Here is a 17,377-nt window from a genome sequence, read left to right as displayed (position 1 = left end):
GGGAGAAGAGAATTAAATGAGCTCATCTTTTCTCCATCCTCCCATACTCTCATGAATCTCAAACTGAGAAGTACCCAGCTCTATGATGGTGAGATTGATTAGAGACTAATAGTATTTGGMAAAAAAAAAAAAAAAAAAAAAGTATCTGCACTCCATGGTTTGATATGCTCTTTGCTACCATACAGAGAAATGTGTAAAATAAATTATATATTTGATTGACAGAATATTCATTACCTTAAAAACAATCAAACACACGATCGGAAATTAAAAAGAGGCAAGAAAACTTTCCAGTCCTAGTGCGGGAAAGAGAAGGGCAAAGACACAAGTAACAGTTTGTCTACTTCTTCAAGACAGTCACAAGGATTCCTCCCAGAACTGCTCCCCTTTTATAAATAGCATCCCTCTTCCAGCTACAGCTAATTCTTAACACCTGCTACCCACTTCATTCAGGGATGTCTTCCCTGATTAACTTCAGGTGGTCACCTCTAGCTCTGGAAAAAGAAATCCAGCCTGCGCACTGTACAACTTTACTTTCTAAAAAGGTTGTATCTACAAGCAGGCTCCCTCTCCGCTGGAAGGCCAGAGAGATTTTCCCAACAGCACAAAAAGTAATTCACTTCTAACAAGTCACAATCAAGAGAAAGTTAGTATCTCTTCATTTTATTTGATAAGTAAAATGAAGCAAAATAAAACTCAAGTTTGGACATTTCAACTGCCCTTAAAATCTCTCGGCCTTTCCCAGCCCTACCTTGAAGGCGGCACCAGCCGGCAGGAGCCAGCGTCGCCGCGCCAGCCGGTCCCTGGGGAGCCTTGCTTCTCGCACTGACAGCCCAGCTCCACAGACCTGCTTGCGGGAGGCACCCGAAAGCAAAGGTGTCAGAGAAAGGAAGATTAACAAGAGAAAATTTACAAAACAAAGTTAGTTTGTCAGCTTTACAGTTATAGTAGTATTAAAAAACATCCCACATTAGGACATTTTAAGATTTATACACCTTCATACCTCAATATTATTTGGATTTAAAACAGACATTATGGTCTCTATACTGTTCCTAAAATTACGTGAGGAAGGTGCAAAGGTAACAGATATGAAGGATCCAGAACATCATGTATTTTCCTTTCTCATTGGAAAGGTCCAGCTAAAGCAGCTTCAAACATACTACCAACAGCAAGTAGAAAGAGCTTTCTTGTTGCTATTTTTTACCTGTAATGTATCTATTAAAACAAACAAAAACACTCCCCACTCTTGTGTGTTCATAGTTGTAATTAAAAAAAAGTAAAACTACAGAATGGGAACCCTCTATAGCATGTACGCTTTCTTTTTATAATTAGCACAAGTTTGAAGTGTGCATAATTTTTCTTATTATACACACACACACTTCGAAGTATGTATTCTATATTTTGATTTTCAAAAAAATCTAATAAAGCCAAATAGTAACTCATTCTATTAATAGCCATTTCAAAAATTGGGAGGAAAAAAAAAAATAAAGCCTGAAGGGACCTGAGACTCACTAGCTATCAGGTTGAGTCTAACATACTTCAGAGAGAACGACCCACATTCTAGCATTCCTTTTGCCACTTTAAGCAATATTTTTTCCTCTCCTATCTACTGGTCTAGCACACAGGTGTGGTCTAAATTTGCCTACTTTCAATCAATCCTGAGACAAGCTAGTTATATCTTTCTATTCTTTTAATTTAAACCCTTTCATTAGTTTTATGTTTTTCTTTTGTTTCTTTTTAATAATGCTACAATACCATATGAACAGATGGTGCATCCTCAACATAGAATAACTCTCTAATCTTTTCTCTCAAGGAAGTTGAGTAGGGACAGAAATCTTGGAGACAAGCAATATAAAAGATTCAGAATTCCTACAGAAAGCAATGAATTCTACTAAATTCTCTGTGAATGTGTGTGTGAGTGTTGGGGGGGGGGAGAGGGGGAGGGAGGGGGAGAGAGGGAGTTAGTTTGTGGGCTTGCATATACAGACTGCAGAGCATATATCAAGTCACTAACAAAAGGGATTAAGAAGAAACATCTCCTAACATATTTGTTCTACATAGTCAACCATTACTTCTTCCACCTTCCAGCAAGACGCCTAGTGCTCACTGTCCTTTGCCACGCAGTGCTGCAGGAATGCCTGTCAGCGGTCTGGTGCAAAGGCCCTACTACTAGTGTAATGAATTGTTAAAAACTCAGCACAGCTTTCTAGGAGCAACTACGAGGAACCACTGCCACACTGCTTTTTGAGGGCTACACCTGCATACCAGGAAGGGCTTGTCTGGAAGTTTTCATACACATTTAAAGAATAAAATTGCCTCTAACCACATTTTAAAATGAGACATGCTGCCAATACCTTTTTCTTCTTTGACTCATACATTTTAAGCAACACCTCGGCAGCCAGGCACCACCAAGAAACACAATTCTATTCTGCTATTCACAATCACTCTTGATGCTTCCCAGGTTTCTTGTTCTTATGAAATGTGTATTTCAGATTGCATTTTTCATACACATTCTTCATTTTTCCCCAGTAAATCTCTTTTTGCTTCACACATACATTTTTATGCATACTCTTACCTCCCAATATTCATGTTTTTGTCCGTATGTTTATTCTTCCAGCTGTTAAATGCTATCTGATACTTTACTAAAAATAAATCAATTATCTGCTGCATTATACTATATACATGTCCTACAATTATGTAGTTTATGAACATATTAACAAATGCTTTTAAGTTTCTGTTGAAACCGCTTTTCACAGTTTCACTAATTTTTCTTTATGCAACAAGCTGGTATCTACATAGTTCTCCATGATAAATGTAAAAGTTTGAATTAAGCAATACTATTTATTCATTCTCCATTACACAAATGTTGATATCAAGCTGAATAACTCCCAGTTTTCCAAATAACCTATAAGGATTTCCAGACATTTTACAAAATATTAGCTATTGATATATTGACTGGGCTTGTTCAAGGTTTTTGTTTTTGTTGTTTCTTTAAATTCTAAGGGGTTTTTTTGTTAACTTACTACTGATATTCACTTTCACTCTTGCTTGCATATTCCTTATCACCTCACTAGCAACATAAAAGGTTGCCATGTTTGCTGATGCTTACTACGAGAGAGCTTTTATATTCTTCCCGGACAACTTAAATTTCCCACCAAAATAACCAGGCAGTGAGTAACAATGCTGGAAAGTTTATAATATGTGACTTATTTTCCAATGTACGACACTGTTGAATGGTACTGCTTCCCATTAACTAGACAAAAAAAAAGTTTCAGATAAGATGCAAAACCTTTAAAATCCCACCATAAATCCTAAAGAAAATTATTATAAATCAAACACAGAAAGGCCATGAATTCTCACCATCACTCTCAGACCAACAGTATGAATTCCAGTTGTTCAATGCCTGTACTGTATTAAATTCTGCAATTTTTTTGGCCCAAATGAGTTGGACACACACAAGATCAGCTTTCTTTGACTGCCACCCATCTGAAGGGGACATTTCCATGTTAAATCATAGCGAAAGTGGAAGATAGATCAGTTTGTTCCAACTTACTTTAACAATCAGTGAGAAGTCAGCTAAATTCTCCTCCAAGGTACTACCCAAGCAATGGGATATATTAACAGTAATTTATGAAACACAAAACATGCTCTGAAGAAGCACGAACACCGTTCCATCTGCTTAACATTCTATTGAAAGATATATTATTTTGTTCCTGATAAACAAGAAATTGGGAAATCCTGAAGAACTGAGTGAGTGAAATTATGCCTTAAATATATTACCTGAAGTAAATTCTCATAAGGAACACTAACTATAGTGCTAATGTGCATAAAGTGTTACTGTCATACTGCAAGATTCAGGCTAATTTAATAATACCTGATGTGCCTTGCGTCATGTTCCAATGAGGCAATAATATGCTCTAAATGAGTCACCTCACATTAGCTTCATGGCAATAGCATAGCTGATCGCTATTGAAGGAAAATCGGTATAGCAATATTACTGGAAACGTTGATGGATCATCTTTCTATTGGACTTCTTTTATTGATCCAAAACACAAAGTTTCTGAAGAGCCATATTTATTACAAATAGGCATAAAACTTACATAATAACAGTAGCCAGAAATGAGTTAAAAATACATCTGTCACTACCGAATAAAATATACATAGATATAGTATAAACAGTAAGATGTATACTCTATATTGTACCATATTTCTGTATGTCATACTGCATCAAATATAAATATAGTAGTATATGTACACATTTTTCATACTATACATTATGTGATATATATTTCATTCAGTATTATACACATAATTTTACATATAACAAGTGAAAGGTATTTAGTCATATGCAACCCATAACTCCTTCCAGCATTCATGTGTTTTAGATTTAAATGGCTATCATCAATTAAGCTTTTTGTCAAATGAGTTTTATAACATTTTAAGTACCCTGTCATCATACAGAACCATATAGAATACAAAGTTAAAGAAATATAGTAAATTAAGTCTTTCTATTTAAAGGTTGCACTTTAAACAACGAAATTGGTGAATGCTGCCTGTTTAGTTCTTGCCTAACATCCATTATACTTAGCATCTGATTTTATCTCCCTTTTCACATGTTGGATACTATGCAGACTTGAAATTATTACCCATTATCAAAAGAAGGTGAATGCATTATTTCCACATGTCAAAAAATCCATAATGTCCATTTTTCCTGCATGATTACTTAGGATTAAAATAGAATATTAATGGGAGAGTTGCAAATAATTCACTATCTTCACCCTAGGGAAGCCAAGCTCCTTTGCCCCCTCTACGAGGGCTGGGGGAATGCCTTCCCAAGGCAGCGCAGAGCAGTCCCCCCCACCCCGCTCCACCAGTTCGGCTGGGCGCAAAGGGAGAGCAGCCTCACGAGGATCACGTTTGCTTTTGTGAAGACACACAGAAACAATTAAAAGAGGTATTCTAGCAGCAGCTACAAACCTCAGATATCTCACAGTTATCCCAGCTTCATTTAAAAATAACGCAGATTCATGGCTTTCTTAGCTATCAGACCTGTCAAAGGAATGTACAATGACAGCTGGATACGTTTCTGATGATATTGAAAATAGTTACCCATTCACTATCTACAGTCTAATCTCATTTCATTTACATAAGCTACAGTTTTCAGTATTATATTAGATAAATTTAAAGAACTATTTTATTACAAGAAGCTTTCTGAAAATTTAATCTGTATACAGTTTAACGTTTGCAAAAAAATGCCCTTCCCAAACTTGCAATTACACAGCCAACATGAATGCTGGGGTCTCACACAAAATCAAAAAACCCTCCATTTCAAAGACACAAATACAGACTTTCTGTCCAGTCATATGGCATCACATTCCACCGTGAGAGCAAAACAGTTTTTACATTTCTTCTAAAAAACCATCAATTCTTTGAGTAGTTAAAAGTTTTTGACCTTCATCTAAACCATTTTAGTATAAGCCTCAATGAAGTTTTACACATGCATTCGGGGTGTATACACTCTGTGAGTCATTTTGAAACACACACACACACACACACACACACACACACACACAGAGAAGGGAGAGGATTCAGAACTTGGCTGTAAAGCTCTAGACGAGCACAGGTTTTAATATAGCACACAGCACCATTTACCAATATTCACACTAAACCACATAAAAACCAAAGACAAATGCAACTACCTTATGCCGCAGTGCCACTGACATGAACTGGCCTAAAGCAAAGCGCTCTAGCTAAGGAGCTCCCTTTTGGTCCGTTTCAAACACTCGATGAAAATAAACCTTAAAAGTATGCACCTCCTGTTCAGTAAAATATTTACAAGTTACAGTTTTATTTACATTCTTGTGACTCAATGTTACATCTGACTTGCATTTCTTTGGTAGCAGAAGTTTTATGAAGACAATCTTCATATTTAATTCCACACTAAAATTTCCAGATGTACTTGAGCCACTTAGATTTCTAAGCCACACTGAAAATCAATTGAGCTTAAGTTACTACAGTCTAACTACAAAGTATTTAGGTTCCTAATATTCCATACAAATCACTGCTGAGATCATTTTCAATAACGGGTGAACAGTAAGAAACGACAGCAAGATTCTCAGGTATTACAGTTCATAGCTGCCTTGAAAATGCTCATTCAGGCTCTCACAAAACTTAATAGGAAGTCAAAATTAAAACTCATCATATTTCCACATCAGATTATTAATACAGTTTACACCAGTGACAGACAGAAAGAACTCTGGTAAGATGAGAGTAGGTTAGAGAGTATTTGGACAAGTTAGATATTTTCAGTTCAGCTGAACCTAATGACATACTCAAAAAACTGGCTCTTTTGATTTTAGAAACATTAGTAGTTGTTTTTAAAAACTCATGGTTCAGAGAGAAGGCAGAGACTGGAAAAGAATTTTTTCTTTTTTAAGGGAGGAACAAGAGCGGGGGCTTGTAACTCCTCAGCAATTTCAACTTCATGCCTTGGAAGAACACTGCAACAAGTAGACTGCACATGTCAGAAGATAAAGAAGTGACATGGACTTGGCTGGAATAAACTATGTAAAACCAATCTCATTTCCTTCTTGGACAGCGTAAGAGGTATTTTACTAAGGCTTTTAAAATTTTCACATTTCACAGGTGAGCTAAGGGAATATGGACAACTGAAACTACCGCTGCATAGAGAGCATAGCTGGTTGAAAAACAGTAGTTAGGAGTAGAGGATCACACTGGGTGAACGTATTAAGTGAGATTTTGCAGGCAACTGTCTTGGGCATCATTCCATATCTTAATTAGCGACTGGGATGAAAAATGAAGACCACATTTTCTAAATTCAGAGTAAACAATCCAGAAAGGTCTATAAAGGCAGTGCAAGACTGGAATTCAATTGGGCTGACAAATTTAGAGGAGGTAGAAGCAATGTGGTAAGATTTAAATACATTCTTACCTATGTATGGAACCCATAAAATAAAAAATATAGGCTGAGGAATGACAGGCTGAGCAGTGTTACTACAGGAAACTAATTGGGAAATTTTAGAGCACCACCAATTAAACGCAACAAAAAGATTGTTTGTTACGAGGAAGGCAAAACAGTACAGCAAAAACTAACAGTATTGGCAAAAGGTCAAATGAAATTTCTTTTTTGTTTACCTGGTAATGATGAGGCCTTAGATGAGGTACTGCATCTGGTTTAAAACACTAGAATTCAACCGGGGTGTGAACCTACTGGAGAAAGTCTAGAGCAAAGCATAAGCTTTTCTACCAATATACCAATATCTGAGATAGCTCCTCTTATGTATCCCCAGTTAAAATAAATAATTCTGGAATGTGAACCCTAAGCTCCTCCACAATAAACACCAATGCAAAAGTTAATTCCATTTATGTTACGGTCTTATCTTTTCTAAAGGCTCCATTATCATATTAGTCATCTATTGGATTTACAGACTCCACTGACCTAATCGAGTACAGATTTTTCTCTGCGTCCACTGCGTCCACTGTTGTAAGACAAAGAGTTGGACATGTAGGTTAAGGGATATTTAGATAAGGCATCAAAAAGACTTTCTAAGAGTAAATATTATTTGAGTAATTGGGGGGAGGGGAGTGGGAAACAATCATCATGATACAGTCTCCCCCATCTCTAGAGGTTTCTAAGAACTGACTGGACGAGCTCCCACCAGCAGCAACGCAGTGATTCTTCATTCGGATTGGCAAAATGATCTCTCAAGATCCCTTCCGACCTTGCTCTCTCTTTCAGCCATTGCAGCTTCAATGAGAGCTGTATTTAAGGCACTGCCAGAGATTTATGATGCATATTAAAAACAAACAAAAAAACCCTCATCACTTCCTAGCTCCAATTAAATGAGTTGAAACACCATCATCATATATTTAATTGATAAGATCAAATTAAAGTATGAACTGTGACTTATCACAGAACTGATTGATATTTTAATCTATGAATGTTTCTCATTATCCTAAATAAAAAACCAAAAAGATATATGTACAATAACAATTTTTCCCCTTTCTTAAACATTTTGAGTATATGCAAACTGGGAGATGAAATAGTAGGAAAAGTATTAAAGGAATAAAAAGCAATATTAATAGAAACAAATACATGTAAGATTTTTACTTTGAAATAGCTACATGTAAAAATTAAAACAGTACTCGATGTAGATAATTAGGATATATAAAAGCATTTTCCTCAGTGAAAAGCTAAACAACAGAACTTACACTCTCATTACCACAAAAAAAAAAACAGAATTTTATGTAAAGTTAACATAAACCTGTTTTGCAATGCAGAACATTAAGTTAATGAAAGAGTAATGAGGAAATTAGTTTGCTTCCAAACTAATGCCAAGTTTAAGTTAGTATATTTAAACACTGGACATACTGAGTTATTTAAATAACACTAATAACATTAATACAATGTTTTACTGTTTAGACTAGCAATAACATGAAGTTCATAACTTGAATTTCATGAGGTATATTGCTTTCTGCGAGAACGTTACTGAAAAGTCACCCATTCAGTCACAAATGGGTCTTTGTCACACCTGTGTTGCAGAAAAGTGGTAAAGACTGCAAGAAATCTTCACTCTAAAATGATCATTTAGAGGCATAAAATTTTTCTTAGCATAATTTAAAAGCACAACATCAAAAACCAAGAAATAATGCAGGATTGCATAGGATAATCTAACTGTAAATAGTAAAACTCTGAGGCTACTTTTTCCTTAAAGCAGAGTTACCTAATGAACTATATTCAGCGATTATTAGTATTTTTTTGGATGAATAAAAAAAGTCATATGTTATATCTCACATCAGAAGGATTATGTCTCTATTAGCAGGAAAAAAGGAAATGGCCATTTCTTGCTCAGGAAAGAGCGGGTGCCTGGGAGAAAAGGAGATAAGTCAGAAAGCACCACCTAAAAAGCCAGGAATCAGAAGCACCACTAATCCCCAGCGGATAGTATGTAAGCTCTGCCCCTCCAGGACATTCTGCTCTTAGGAACAACAGATTTTTGGTTTATAGTGGATGGGCACTGGTTTTCCTCTCTTTATGGCCAAGGAATTTTTTTCTTCAATACCACTCTCAGTGAGTCAGGGCATACAGTTTTAGCTTTTCCCACATGTCAGAAGTTAGATTCAAGCCAGCAATTCAGCAGGTAAAGGATGGCTATTATTGTCACTTGTTCCATATGAGGGTCTCATCCCATGATAAACCTGAATTAAAAGGAATTTAGGCAAAGATATCACTAAAGAAACTAAGAAACAGCAGGTGGTACTGCTAGTGTCTTGGTCCAAGACCACAACCTTCCTCTTGTCTCTTCATAAAGGGCTGGAAAATAACTGGGGTCTAACTTGTCAAGGCAGAACTGATAGCAATCCTCCATTATGTCAAAATAATTAAGGAAGAAAACAACATCTGCATAATTTTATTGCCAACAGTGTCCAAATCAATTAAATTCATGGCGACAGCAGAGCCTAAAATATATCACATTGATCTTTCCTTTTTCTTGGCAGTCTCAGAAAATGAACCTGGTAGACTTGTCTAAGCTCTACTTCATACTTCAAAGTCTACTGATGCACAGAATTTAATCAGGTGAAATTAAAAAAAAAAAAAAGAAAAAAGAAAAAAGGCAAGGCTGAGGTTTTCACACTAGTCATTCTGAACACCAGTTTCTGAATGCAGTCTCCAAGACACTGGAGACAAACCCTCAGTACTGCCAAGTTCCTTGTGAGCCTCATCATTCAAGCGTGAAATCCAGTAGCATCTCACTGCATTGCAGTGAGCCCCCTACTTGCAAGCAGTCAGTAGAGAAGTAGTGTGTTTTCTTAAGCTTCCCCTTGTCAGCTCTCCAGCAGATCATGCAACTGAAATAGGGACCCTTTCTATTACTCTTTGGATACAGAAAAGAAAGTATTTGAAGTGCTAGATCAGTAGGGTTTTATCATTCTCAGGTGAAAAACGTCTTGTTATTCAGTAACCTTAAGTAACAGTAATGCAAGTTGAAGTTAAAATGAAATAAGAGCATTTATTCATAGCATCCCAAACCAGTCAACATAAAGACAAATTTTTTCAGAGACACAGGTGAACAAATAAAACCAAATAATAATAAAAAAAACAAAACCAGAAAACACTGCCATCCTGAACAACCTGCCTATACTCTAAGGTTACATCAGAAGTGTCTTTCCCTTGTTCAGCTAATCTGTTGTCCCTCTTGGCAAGGTGGTAGTCTTTGCACCTTATATCTCTGGCTGTATCCAAAGAGAGAGCCTATTGGGAAGCCTTTGTCAGAGAGCCCACCATAAAAGAGAGCTTCCTGTTGGAAGTTTCCATCATAGAGTATCTTTGGAAGCATCTCCAGAAGTCTTCAGATTGTTCTGTATCTTGGTGGAACATGTTAAGTCTTACAACAGACCTCCTCTTCGTAGCTTTCTGGGGACTAACTTTAAGAACAGCCAGACTGACTTCTGGATAAGGACAGACTGTTCCAGTTTCTTGGACATGCAAATGTATCTTTGTTACACTAATTGTCATCTCTCATTTGATAAACAACTGATAATCAGCTGATTATCAACTTATAAACAATTCCTTGCTTCAACAAGGAGCACAATAAATAGAATAAATGTAAGGGGTACATTACTGACTCTTGATCGTGACCAGACACAGTGGAAATTCATCGCTTTGAGGTGAATTATCTCCAACATCTCTCTCCTAGCAGTGCCACAACACCACCATGTTCTGAGACTACGATGTTAGGAATCCAGAGAGCAACAGTTACTAAAAACAATCTCTCTCTTTCAAAAACTTTGGTCCAAGACTCGAAAACATGAGGATAGAAAGGTCATGAAGTGTATCGGCAGAGAAGTACCAAAAGGGAACAAGAGTTATATGATCCAAAGATAGGGTTCTGGGTACAAACCTTAACCTAGATTTCAGCTAACAAGGTTAAGTCAAGTTATACGCAAAATGCTGGGAATTTTTAACATATATGAATAATCTAGGTATCATGGTCTAATCCTGATGTGCAATAAGTACTGGTCTGCAATTTTGTTGGCAGACTCCTTTAGCACATTGTTAAAGACACTCAAACAATCACCCTTTTTTATTAAAAACATAGGACTTTATTCTCATGAACTACAAAACCAGTTCCACTTGCACACAGCAAGAGAATCTCCTCTAAGGGGAGATATATATGTGCGTGCACGTGTGTGTGTGCAAACACACACACATATATCCTCTTAGATAGAGATATAGCTCTAAGATTATATATCATATATAATCTATATATACATATATATATTACATATATATATATGTGCACTCACACACACATATAATCTCAAGTGCAAGATAATTTGACAACTCAGAGTCCAGAAAATTCATGCTGCATTCTACATTCTTGTTCATGGTGTACAGTAGCTTGACATGTTCAAGTAATTTAAACTGAATTTTAGTTCAGATTATTCCATTTGCTTTCAATTATCACTATACTTACTTGACAGCCCGGTAACCCCGTATCTCTACCATACAATGGAAATGGACCTCTATCTGAGGCTTTTCCTATAAAAGAAAAACATTTCAAATTAGGTTGTTTTTAAAATCTGCTAGATATCTGCATCAGCTGTGCTTACACATGTAATTCAAAAAAACCCAAATCTGTCAGTATCACAGTAAATTTACAAAAATTAAATTGCATAAATAAGAGTAGGCTTCTATATGTCTGCATTTAACACACTGAAATAGCGCTACTGTAATAGACAACATACTTACCTAACTCCACTTCTTACATAAACCTATAGTTATGTAAGAATCAGTAAGAAAGAACTGCTGCAAACTTTTTATTGTTTTAAAATATCCCCTTGGTATTTTAGAACTAAAAAAAGCAAATGTTCAATGCAACTTCACTTCAACTATCAAAGAGAAAAGCTGACAACTATTTTAGACATTTCTTCCTCCTCCTGGTAACTAACACATAGCCAGTATCATCTGAGGTGATGAATAAACTAAACAGTAAAATAAAACCAACAAAAGCAACAAAATGAACAAAAAACTAAAATCAAAAACAAACAAAAACCACACCAAACTTAAATCTTGGTCAAATCATTCAACTTCTGATATTCATCCCTTAAACCTTCATTTCGTGCACATTCTGTTCAGACACCAAACCCACGCAATCGAACTGTTCAAAACAGCAAAGCAGACGCTTCCCTTCCGGCCTGCGAGCATTATTTGGCTGCCGGTACTGCATGCCAAATAGCCTGCACCCGCCGAGTAGCTGCTGCTCTCAGCTGGTGCTACCTGAGGTCCCAAGTCACGAGTAACACGTTTGGCCATTCTAGAAAAAACACCTAGTGCTCTGTTCATTGGTTGTGCCAAACTGAAGCATTTGTATCTTAAAACACAGTGTGGAAGTTCTTCGGTAGGGCTCAGAAGCTGATCAGTCAATGCTAATTTTTTAAAATTCGTGAATAGAAAACTGTGCCTAACAACATCAGGCATCAGATAGTCATCACGTATGTACCTAATAGAAAATACCAACTGCATATGACCACACCAGCTATGACAAACTTGAAACTAAGAAACATCCCATAACGCCATTCAGACTCTTATCCAAAAGTAAACATTAATAAGCCATGATACCTATCTACTTAAAACCATAAAACATTTGAAAGCAAATGCCATCTTGCCTAAGGAATTCCCCTTTCTAAACAATGTGTACGTCATCCAGTTTTTGTAAAAATAAGAAAGAGTAGTTGCCTTTCTTGCACATTTCATTTCAGTGATGAATAGCTCTGTACTATTGCATTTCCACTGCTTTTATCTTAACTACCACAAATTCCTGAACTCAATTCATAAGAAGAGACAAAATAAGCTTATCGTTCATTAAAAAAAAAAAGTGTTATTTGTTTCAGTGGAGAGGAAGAATAAGACTGACGCTCTTGGAACAACATCTCTGCAAGGTTATCATATTGACAACTATGTGTCGTCCGGTCAACAGTAGTTTGCTTGAAAAATGGCAGTATTGCTCTAACAAAAGGAAGAAAAAAGTTAACCTTTTTTGCTGAAGCTATTTGTCTCTAACAACTATCAGACACCAAGCAAATAAAATACCTAGCATGCAAAATTATGTGAAGTAGCATGAATCATGCTGCTCATATTAACCAGACTCAGCATTTTCTTTCCAGAAAATGAGAATCTTATACCACATGATAAACAACTTTGACTGAAGTATGCAGTTTTCCAAGCAGGCTTTAAAACAAATATTTGTACAAGAGTCAATTACAGAGACTGGAAAAATCATGGATTTAAATTATGGTTTATGTAACAAGCAACAAATTGTTAGATAAGAATGTGTAAAATCACATTATTTAAATGTTATCGCTTTAGAATTTTGGCAGGTCCGTACTAAAGAAAAAAGCTGACTAACAATAGCTGCTCTATACCAAATTTGGGTCTAAGAAATGATCCAGAAGAGTCAAGGCTGCCTGATGCCCCACTACTTAAATATTTATCAGAAACCGCAGCTGGAGCAAATAAACATGTAACCTGTGCTCAAGCAGCTAACCTTTCCCATGCAGGGTTCAGAGAGCAGCCTGGGATAAAGGACAACACAGCGCCTTTGCTGAAAGTCTCCCCCAAACACATCCCCAGTAGAGGCACTTTAGATACCACCCTCAAACCTGCAGTATCACAATGTTAAAGGTTCACAGTTTTAAACATGAAAATCAACAGGATTCACGCTTCCCAAGCACGAGTTGTATTAATGTCGAGTGCTATTCCATGATCTCTCTTCTACGGTCTATTCAACTGCCCTCTCCCGTGGCAGGGCCGGAGTGTGGTGCTAGTGGCACGGTTTCACAGCCGCGCGGCAAAGGCACGGGAGATGGAAGGGACCCATCTTCGATACTACTGGAGCACATCTGTCACACCTATGGTGTCAGACAAAGCGGGCAAGTCCTCGGGTGAAAGTAGGCGAGGGAGCAGGCTGCTGGAAAGAAGTCCTGTAATCCAGACCTGCTGAGGAGAAGAGCATCTACCGTCGCAGCACTGCCCTCCCCCGTTCCTGCTGTCCCAAGCGATACTGCAGGATGAGTCTCATTTCTCCACTCTTCTGCCAAGCACAGCCAGACTGCTTGAGACCTGCACTGTCCACGAGAGGATGGGAAGGACTCTATCAACAGTCCCTGCAACTCATCTGACACTACATCGAAAAGGTTTAACACTGTCATGCTGTTTGGTGACACCACCATATGGTTTCTATATCAATATAATGAAGATTAAAAGAGTATCAATGATACCTTGTCTGTTGCCATTTCAACACACTTTAGCTGCTCAGGTCAAGGCGAGGTGCTACTCTCAATATTTAAAGCCTTATAAGCAAACTGTAGGTAGTGTTTACACATCAAATGGAAAGAAAATACTTCACGACTACTCCAGGTAAGCAGCAAGCAATGTTTGAGGTGTGGGTATTTGCAAGTTTGAGAGCTCAAATTTCTCCACAGAGTTTTAGTAGGCAGGTCAGTGCCATATGCACTGCCTCACTAATGCACGAGCAATTGCTGGCAAGAAAGTCACAAAAAAGTTCAAACACATGTTCACAGCTGGAAACTTATCAAATAGCTTTATTAGCAATTCGGATTCTTGAGAAATTGACAAAAAAGTATAAAAACACTGCAAAAAACAAACTTTCTGGAATAAGCACCAGAGTTTATGAGCAAGCATATTTTAAAAATACAGTGACGCTGAAAGCCAAGGCATACTCTGAAATATCTTGCAGGTTTACCCCAGAAGGCTTGCTGCTCAGTACGATATACCCTCTTCAGATCCTGTTTTATTTTCACAAAATATTCCTGAGAAGTAAACAAGCCACTTAAGCCATTTTGCCCAGCTAATAGTTTTCTCAGCTCCAGAACTTCCCATCAGAGCTCTGCAGCAGAGCTTCCTCCACAGGGCTACTTGAACCATCAGCTTCCTGGATCACCTCTATCATGCGCTTCCTAACAAGTTATGGGTTTCAGGAGCTAGGTGCCATCATTTTGAGGCAAAATCTATGCCTTGCTTATAAAGTACCATCATGTTAAACTTTTCTTCAGGTTCAATAGTGGTGGCTTTATATCCCAGAGTTTTACTTACAGTCCAGATTTGAATCAAAGAAACAGATATGCAAAAATAATTGAACTGATTATATATAGGAATCTTAAATCCGCACAGATCAACTCACAAAGTATTTGAATCTTTAAGTAACTTGGAATGAATTTTGCATTTTTATTTTTAAGTAAGGAAGTTTCATGTGGTTTCATAACAAAAACTTCAATGATCTAATCATCACCTAACAAGCTTATGGCCCAAGGACTGTGGATTTATAAGAAACCAAACTAAGAAAATCCCATTAAGCATTTTGAACCACAAGTATTTCATAACTTCACAAACTTAAAACATTGACACATGCTGTACCATTTCAAGCACTAACAGGCATTTAGTAAATAATTGTTTTTCTCTTGCAATTGCTTGATTGTCTAAATACGATATGCTCACAGCTTAATATAGCTTTGAACCCTGCGCAAGGAATAGTGTTCCATAATAAATCTCTCTGTGTAGCAGCTGTGCAGCCTAACTAGATGCAACACAATGAAACTGAAACAGCAACATGCAAAGTGAGAGTCAACTGAAACCAGCACTACATGAACTCAGCTGCGGACTACTTCAGTGAACCTGCTATAAATGTCCGCCAGTAGTACAACAGCCTGTTCTCACTGCTTCCAGATAATGCTTGGTATATGAGGATGACAGAACATAACTCTGCAAAAAATTACTTCTGTGCCCACAGAATTAACCCATTAACCCTTTACAGCATGAAGATCTCTTTAAGCATTTTCCCAAGAATATATTTGGTTAACAGTCTGGAAAGCACCAGCATTTTTAAATAAAGCAATGCTTATCATCTAATACAAATACCACAGTGACCACAGCTGGCAGCTGCTCTATTTGTCAGACACGACGCGTGACTACCCTCCTTGTATAAAGGAGATCTCTCAGTGAATTCTAAAACATGTTTCTGCATTTCCTAATCAGCATTTCATCATTCATAATACTGTTAAGAGGTCAAAACACATAGCTTACCCAAAAGTCAGTTTATTACAGTACATTCAGGATTCATTCTAAGTGTTTTTGTTTTGTTTTTCAAAGAGGGCTGGAAAATTGTTCTTCATTTTTGTACTAAAGGGTTTCATATAAATTTACGCTCAATGATCTGAGGACCACACAGAACAGCTCCTGGCTGCAAGGACGAAGCAGAGGACTTAATTTTACAAATGCCTAAAAGAAGGTCATAATTACCATCCAGCACCTCGAACCTGGAAAGGTTCCCATGTCCCCAAAAGGTTATCAAATTGATGTTGGTGGCTTCTGCTAGAAATCAATTACACTGCTTTCTCCCCCTTCATTTCTAACAACAAAGTAAGTGTTTCAGTAACCCACAGAATTAACACGTTCAAGTGCTTTTCCATATTCTTGTCCACTACAACAAGGAACAAACTGCAGAAACTATACCGACAGCCACATGTGAAAGATGCAAGAAAAATATTCCACAGAAGAAGTTTTAAACAGTTTTCTACAACACCTAATATTGCTTTCCAACATACCACAAAAATGGAAATAAAGTATGTAAAGTTTATGGAATACCAACTTTTTAATTTTGTTGTTTAAAGAAAAAAAAAGTCTTATTCAGCAATTCTTACTCAGTCTGGTGGAATAAATTTAAATTTGATTAAAACCTAACAACAGCCCTGCTTCTAGTATTTGGTGTACTGACTTCTTAGAGGCAAGATTGACTGACACATGCAGCCATAAAGTTTTACTACATTTCCCACAGCACCTGAGGAATCATTTCTTCACCTTCTACTGCTTTATAGGCCTTGTCCTTGATACAAGATTTCACAGCTTTTGGTTAATATGTTTTATATTGACAGTTTTTTTTTAATACACACACACACATACATACATATATATATACATACCCCTACAAGATTTTAAAGGTACACAAAATATTACACATATACACATACATACTTGTGTATACACATAAGAATATTACACGCCATTTTTCTTATAATACTTGTGACCAAAACTCAGAAACGAAACACAAATCCGAAGCAACACAATTTGAAGAAAGAGCTTCAAACGCACGCCCCCCTACCCTCTCACGACAGGTTCGGCGCGAGCAGTGACGTGGGCCAAGCGCGCTGTGGCTACACGCGAACCGCGCAGCAAGCCGGTGCCAGCAAGCGCAGCTGCTGGACGCGCAGCTCCCTCCGCCTCTGCCTCCCAAGCCAAATTACTCACTCAGCTATGAACAATGAAGCAGCAGCAGAGGAAAAT

The 17,377-nt window shown here is 37.2% G+C and overlaps 1 protein-coding gene across 9 annotated transcripts in view; it reads right to left on the bottom strand.

The window, feature by feature from the left end:
- Positions 1 to 17,377, bottom strand: part of TCF12 (transcription factor 12) — a 183,158-nt gene that overhangs the window by 65,508 nt on the left and 100,273 nt on the right. For all 9 annotated transcript variants that reach the window (XM_026060890.1, XM_026060891.1, XM_026060896.1 and 6 more), the window contains one exon: positions 11,496 to 11,560. In XM_026060890.1, the coding sequence (XP_025916675.1) occupies positions 11,496 to 11,560 (65 nt within the window). The remainder of the gene's footprint in view (positions 1 to 11,495; positions 11,561 to 17,377) is intronic.

Source organism: Apteryx rowi, unplaced genomic scaffold (genome assembly GCF_003343035.1).
Source record: "Apteryx rowi isolate R43461 unplaced genomic scaffold, aptRow1 scaffold_172, whole genome shotgun sequence".
Lineage (NCBI taxonomy): Eukaryota > Metazoa > Chordata > Aves > Apterygiformes > Apterygidae > Apteryx > Apteryx rowi.
This window is presented reverse-complemented; position numbering and strand designations above follow the sequence as displayed.